General features: G+C 44.4%; 1 protein-coding gene across 2 annotated transcripts in view; it reads left to right on the forward strand.

Moving 5' to 3' along the window:
• gse1b (Gse1 coiled-coil protein b) overlaps positions 1-7,500 on the forward strand; it is a 172,533-nt gene that overhangs the window by 140,207 nt on the left and 24,826 nt on the right. For both annotated transcript variants that reach the window (XM_031846412.1, XM_031846413.1), the window contains exons 5-9: positions 2,762-2,928; positions 3,208-3,390; positions 5,022-5,189; positions 5,321-5,685; positions 6,142-6,472. In XM_031846412.1, the coding sequence (XP_031702272.1) occupies positions 2,762-2,928; positions 3,208-3,390; positions 5,022-5,189; positions 5,321-5,685; positions 6,142-6,472 (1,214 nt within the window). The remainder of the gene's footprint in view (positions 1-2,761; positions 2,929-3,207; positions 3,391-5,021; positions 5,190-5,320; positions 5,686-6,141; positions 6,473-7,500) is intronic.

A 7,500-nucleotide genomic window follows, 5' to 3' on the forward strand; every position in this document is an offset into this window, starting at 1 on the left:
GGGGGGGCTTGGTGCGTTGGCATTTTGCTTTAATGACTGCAGGAGTCTGCTCCCGCTGCTGCCTGTAATTGCTTTTTAATTGGCAATTTGGATTCATGGCTCCATCTGAGGCGTAAATGAGCGCTCTACAATACGCAGGGTCTCCCACCCTCAGTGGGGGGGTTACAGGGGCCTGGCTCACACAGAGGAAGATGGCTGTTAATGGATGTGTCTTTGAGTCTGAGTGCTTGTATTTGTGCTCTGTACTTTGTATATGGCATGGTGCTGTTGAATAGTGTGTGTTATATAGTAGGCTGTTTTTTGGCAGGTGGTGAAAGGTCAAAATGGCTGGTTGGATGTGTAGGTGCCTGAGTGACTAAGGTTCCTCTCTAATGGGGTTGGAAGGTTCTATCTTTGTGATGTATGTGTTTTTCAAGGTGCTGACCTGTTACACCCACGCCTGTGCATGGTTTTCTACAGGCGTGCATCCACACGCACACACACGCATGCACAGAGTAGACATACACAAATGGGGACTAAGCTTCGGCTGTCATGTGCATATGTACACATTCTCATCTACAAACAGGTTTCTACATTACTTTTTTTGCTGATCATATCGCATATAAGAAGAGCTTTCAGTTTTTCAGTGGCAATATTTTTCAGTTGCCAAATATCATCAGCACCACCATACATTGTTACTTTACTGGCACCGTTGTTCCTTCCTCCTAGGATGGGATTTCTGTGAAATTTGTTGAAAAGGAACAGTTGATTAAATTTGATTGGTGATTTGTGTCTGGCAATTGCACCAATTGACTGTTATTGAGTCATGAGATGATGATAAAACCATGCCCCCTATCACACACAAACTCTGTGATGATGCAGGTTTCAACCCACATTTGATTCATATCAACTTCTAGTCACCAGATAAATACCAGATAGTCAACAACTCCTATAAATAGATTATAAATAGACCATGCATGATTATATTAGCTGTGAAGGTTCTCGTGTTGTTATGCCATCAAACGTGGTAGGCGGATTGTTGTTTCGTTTAACTATAACATTCTTTTCTTAAATTTAGTCCCTTTCCGATGCAACAGCTTGATTTGTGGTTGAGTTATGTTGCCAGCTGTACATCTTTTTGATGCTCGGGGGGGAAATACACACATGTGCACATGACTTCATCTGCAAGTTCATGTGGGTCAAGATACAAAAAATGTAATATTCGTTTGTCTGCTTGCCAACCACCATTTTTTTACTAAGACTTCCAGAGAGCCACCCACCCGCTATTGGTAGTGTTGGACATCTAGGCAGATAGAGAAAAATAGACTCTGTGGTCAAAGAAGGAACACACAGAGAGCCGCTCCCAAGTCACAATCTGATATTAACTTCTTTTGACATATATTAACCTCTTTTCCAGTTGGCTGCTGATTAGGAGGGGAGGTCAGCCTTCTCCCTTTGCTCATAAAGCTCTGAGAGGATGAGAGTGGTGTAGGGGGTTTACGGGGACAATAGGTCGGAGGCAGTAGAGTGCCTTACTGTTAAGTGAAGCGCAAAAAAACAACAAGGAGAAAACGGTAACATTAAACTACTGCAACGTGGAGGCGTCTAAGAAACAAAGGGGGATGTGGGGAGTCTAAACATTAGAGGCATTTAAGATTGGATGTTAGCGCATCAGTGTCAGCCTGGGTCAGTGGCTGCAGAGCAGTATGTGGAGGTAATGGCTCCCTAAATTGGATTTATTTTATCGGAGGCAGTAGTGAGAGAGAGGCCTGTGCTGCTGTAAGGTCTCTCTCTAATCCCAGCGAGCCCAGAGGTTAATTTAGTGGGGCAAGAAGTGCCTTCTCCTCTCGTTCCGCTTTATGTCTTCCTCCGTATATATTTGCTTTCTTCCTTCTTTCCAGTCTTTCCATCTAGTTGATCCCTTGCTAACTTCAACTTGAATTGTCGTTTGGTGGGAGGTGGGATTAACTGTTCCATCATACCTGTGAAAATCCTCCTCGACTGTGTATCCCTCCACAAACAGTTTCCTTGTTCAACTTACAAGGGTTGTACGTTTCTCTTTTCTACGATTGCATTTGTAGGCAGAGGGAAACCAAAACTTCAGAAAATGCACTCCCACTCCCACAGCAGGATGTCTCTGTAGCTCTGAAACAGTGGGTGTGCCTGCTGAGTGTGTGTGCGTGTGTGCGTGCGTGCGTGCGTGTTTGTTGTGGGATTGGATAAGTGAGACCAGGCTTGCTGCCAAAGGGAGAGAGGGAGGAGAAAGGGAAGAAAGAGAAACAGAGGCAGAGGGATGTTGCTTTTTTGACTCTGTTGTCTTTCTTTTAGATGTTAGTGTTTAAGTTGTATGCACACACACACACACACAAACACACTTTGCCAAGATCAAAGTCATCATCTCTTTAGAAGTACTGCTGTTGTACATCTACCATTACCTCATCTTCATCGATCATACAGATGACATCTGTTGTATACAATTAGAGAAAAACAGTGAGGCTGTTTTTTGTTTTTTTTTACCACTCTATGCCTGCTTCACCATTTTTATCCTATATTCCCTCCAGAGAAATGATGATATGTCTATTTTTACAGGGAGGTGGTTGTGTGAGAAAGTGATTAATAGGGCCTGAGGTAGTAAGACGAGTGAGGGAGGCTGCTGCACCATACAGTCCTATTCTTTCCCCGTCTCCCCCTTCACAGGATGGGTTCCATGAGCACTGACAACCGAGACGGTCACAGGTCTTCACGAACAATGACTAAACTCTCTCTCTGCATCTCTCTCCAGGCTGACTCGGGGCCTCGTGGGGCCAGCAGGGAACGTCTGGGTGCAGAGGGGAACCTCCCACAGGAAAAGGGTGGCCCCTCAGTCCCTGCCCACCTCCTGGGAAACCCCTATGCCTTTGGTCTCAGCCCCGGTGCTGTCATGCAGGATTCACGGTTCCAGCCTCTCAAGTGAGTCTCACACGGCTCTGCCTGTGTCTCTGGATTTGAGTAGTTTACATGTTTCAATTTAAATGGAAGTTTCTACACGCACTCTTCTAAGTGTATGATGAATAATTCATGGTGTATATTTAACTCGTTGGAATAAGCAGCCGCAACAAATGACAAACAATTGTCTTGTTGACGTTGGTGCTGAGAGAAAAATATTTCAAAGCGTAACAGTGGACACATACAAATCAAACTGACCGTGGCTTTTCTCTTTTGTGCTCCCTCCGCCTCTCTTACCTTCAGTCTGCCCAGACAGTTGCCTAATGCAGGTCATGTACCAGAAGAGTACCTCCGTGGTTTCCGGCCCTATGCCACGACTGAGGATGCCCTCCGCATGCCCTCTCTGCCCATGGGCCTGGACCCCGCCACTGCAGCTGCTTACTACCACCCCAGCTACCTGCCCCACCCCTCCTTCACGCCATACAGGTAAGCCTCTCCATCAGTTTGTTTTGTTGACTTGGCATCCATTTCCTCTGAGAGCAAATTGTGCAAACCAGTGCATATGAGTGAACTAAGTATTTGTAATGTTTAGACTCGGCAGTAAACACATTAGTGTATCGCTGACCTTGAATTCGTGTTCCCAGAGGTAAAATATTGATGTTCATTTATTTATTTTATTTTTTTAACTGGGGGAGGGATTTCCTTAAGTGTAAGAGAAGTGAAGAATAATGTGAATTAGACAGGTGGCATAAAACATGTAACAAATCTGGTTCCAGGTAAACCGAAAGCAAATGTAACCGAATACAAATAACTGATAAAAGATAACCAAACCCACAGTATCATCATGGACAGAAAGGAAGTCTGTTAAAACAGAAGTCCCAGAGTATAATGTAAAAACATTACATTCTTTCACTGAACACTGGGGTACCTCTTTGCAACACATAAGAGCAGAGTTTATCATACCAGATGCACTGCAGTCCTGAAGTATAGCTTTATATATTACATCATCTGACAGGCTGCTGCTGCTGCTACGAAGCCTCTGTTTGAAAAACATCCTGGTCAGTTGTGTCAAAATGCTTTTAAGAGATTGATTAAAAATACATATAGATCGCTGTTTATTGCCAAAAGCTGCAGTAATGTAATTTACAACCTTCATATCTGCTGTAATGATGCTTTATTGCTTGCTCAATTAGAGTGCTCATAAAACAAGGAGAAGCACTACACTTATGTGACAGTTCGTCTATGGATACCTAATATTTTTTTTTAGTTTGAGACGAACAAAACTCTGTGTTTGCTTTATTAATGAAGGAGTTGTATCTATTTTGAAGCTTCTTAAACAAAGCCAGTTAATAGCGAGACCCATTTTCTTTGTCTTTACCCGAGCTAGATTCTGCTTATGAATAAAATATGAACATCTAAAAGAGAGCCGTGGCTGGTTTTGCCACTTAACTCTATACATCTGGAGATGGTTCATGCATGCTTTGTGAGAAATTACCATAAAATAATCCCTGAGCTGTTTATTCATCTGAGATAAGATCCTGTTCATTACTGAGGTTTGTCCATTCTCTCATAAAGAACATTTTAAATGAGTTTAGTCTAAGGTAATTTATAATGTTCTGTATTGGTGATCATACAGAGAAAACACCAGCAGCAAAAAATCTATGTGTAATGTGTTTGTTTAAAAATACATCTATTTTAAATGTCTACTACGTTTGATCGTGTAGACTCTGTGTGCGTTGAGAAGGACCCTGCTTGCTTTGGGCTATGACACAGGCAGCGTGCCCCTGGTCTGTCAACCCGGCAAGATCAGAGGACTGCAGCACCCATCACACACTGCACTGTAATGGATTTAATGAGGGGATATGCAGTGGATGTCACACACATACACAAGTTGTGCATCAAAACACAGCACGGTCTCTCGCTTGCTGCTGTGTGGTGATTGAGGCTAGCTGACAGATACTGCTTCTTTCTATGAGAGATGGAAGACCCTGTGATGTTGCTTCTTTGTGAGATGGAAGCGCACAGGTTAATTGAAGTGAATGCTGCACCGTCACACAGAGTGACTGAATTCTCTCTCTCTCTCTGTTCTTTTTTTTATTGCAATGCTTATCTCCTAGGATGGATGACCCGTTCTGCCTCTCTGCCTTGAGGTCACCTTTCTATCAGCTGCAAGGAGGGGGAGCTTTACCTCCCATGCATCCCTCGGCTGTTCACATGCACCTACCAGGGGTCCGCTACCCTGGAGACTTCACGCACCCCTCAATGTCAGCACTGCAGTCTGAGAGGTAAGGTCCCCTTAATTCACGCATACGTACACTCACAAGTGCATGCATACAATACATCTCAGCGGTGTGCCATGATTACTTTCTAATTTAACTGACATCTTTCTACTTCTACCTCCCTGTCTATCTTCTAGGCTTCAGCTGGAGGATGAGCTGCGACAGAGAGAGAGGGATCGAGAACGAGAGCGTGAGCGCGAAAAAGAGAGAGAGCGTGAGGCTGAGAGAGAGAAAGAACGGGAGAGAGAACGAGACAGGGAGAGGGAGCGGGAGAAGGAGCTGGAGAGGGAGAGAGAGCGTGAGCGGGAAAGAGAGCGCGAAAGGGATAGGGAGAGGGAGAGAGAAAGAGAGAAGGAGCTGGAGAGGCAGAAGGAGAGAGCACTGAGGGACAAGGAGCTGCAGGCATCCAAGGCCATGGAGAGCCACTATCTGGCTGAGCTCCATGCCATGAGGGGGCAGGAGGACAGAACCAAGCCTGAGAGACTCACCCCTAATCGGGCTGGTATGTGTCCGTGCTTCCTCTGTAGCTTCCTGAAGCTATAATCCTACTGCCTGTAAACACTTGTCCCTATAAACACTATACATCAGTTACAGCTGAAACAATGAGGACATTTATGAACGAGTCAAATTATTAAATTCTTTTTTTAAACCTGCAAGAATTGATGATAATCAGTTAATAAAAGCTATATACCTAAAAACTCAGCTGTTCCTTACTCTTTTTTAAAATTATTATTCTATGATTGTAAACTGAATATTTTGGGGTTTTGGACTGTCTGTTGGTCAGACAAAACATGCAATTTGAAGAATTTGTACTCTTTTCCATGTCTTGTGATGGACACTTCACTGTCAGACATTTTCCAGACTGAACGAATCATCAATGCATTGAGAAGATAATCATCAAATGAAAAGCAATTAGTTGTACCCCTAAATTTTAACACTGACCTTTCTCCCTCCACAGAGAAAACCAAAGATCCCACACCTCCAGCTCCCAAACCAGTGCCGCCAGGACTCCACTCTTCAATGGTCCAATCACATCATCCCATCCCTGGTCTAATCCCGGGCCACGGCCTCTACATGGGATCCAGCGCTGTAGTGGCGGGGCTCTCGGCCTCAATGATTGCTCAGAGGAACAACGAGGAGGAGAGGTGGTTGGCGCGGCAGCGTAAGCTGCGGCAGGAGAAAGAGGATCGTCAGTACCAGGTGTCTGAATTCCGCCAGCAGGTTCTGGACCAGCACCTGGACTTGGGCCGGCCAGCTGACGCAGTAGATCACAGGACAGACCCACACAGGTGAGACAACACTCACGAGACTAAACTCCTCGCAGTCCAGTCAACATGTGCAGAGATTTCAAACCCAGATACGTTTTTAACCACATGCTGACAGTATGTATTTACACACGATTTGGTGATTGCAGAGTTGTTTTGCCCAATCTGACAGAGACAAGCAGCTCTGGGGGCTCTATGACACCAAAAACGCATGCATGCTTTCAGTGCAAACTATTTTTGGTGTCTGTCTCTGCTAGCCTTATGGGGACAGTTGCGCCTGTGTTCTGAAGCCTCAGAAGCTGGCAGGCTTTAGAAGTTTGTTTTCAAGCATGCCTGGAAAAAAACATAAACGTCAGGAGCATCACGTATACTCTATTGCTGTCCATGCTTACTTCCAGGCCTGACATGTAGGCCAACAGGCAGCTATGTTAGGGTGTAAAGTAGGGTCCTGATGAGGATATCCTGACGCTGTTTCACGTGTAGTGGGTCGGGGTTTCAAACAGGCAGCGAGTGGGATGGCTAAGATACACAAAGGCTAATTCTCGGCTAATCCTCTCAACCTTGTTCAGCGTAAGCCCCCTGCTTACCCTCCTTTGTTACTGTGCCTGTGTTTGTGTTGTTGTGTGAGGATGTGGTTAATTCTGAACTGCTAGTGCAGGACAGATACACACGTCTGCTATCAGTAGCCCAACGGTATAATTGCAGAATCACAGCTCACAGGCTGCAGATTGCAGATAACACACATTTACTCACTCATACACACAGAAACGCAAACACAAACAGGGAGGCATAGATAATTTGACTGGTCATGCAGTGTGCGATTCTGCCAGGTTTGATTTGGAAAGACGCTCGAGACACTGTCCATCTGCCTTTATTTCTTCCTCACTGTTGCCATTTCTTTTACACTATTATAAATTATTCGTTTCAAGTGTCTGTTTTCACCCTTGTTCCCTATATACAGTGTATATATGTATATATATGTATATGTATATATATGTATTTATGTATATATATATATATATACAGTGTATATATGTATAAATATGTATGTG

This window comes from Anarrhichthys ocellatus, unplaced genomic scaffold (genome assembly GCF_004355925.1).
Source record: "Anarrhichthys ocellatus isolate YVR2014 unplaced genomic scaffold, GSC_Weel_1.0 scaffold6, whole genome shotgun sequence".
NCBI classification, from domain to species: Eukaryota; Metazoa; Chordata; class Actinopteri; order Perciformes; family Anarhichadidae; genus Anarrhichthys; species Anarrhichthys ocellatus.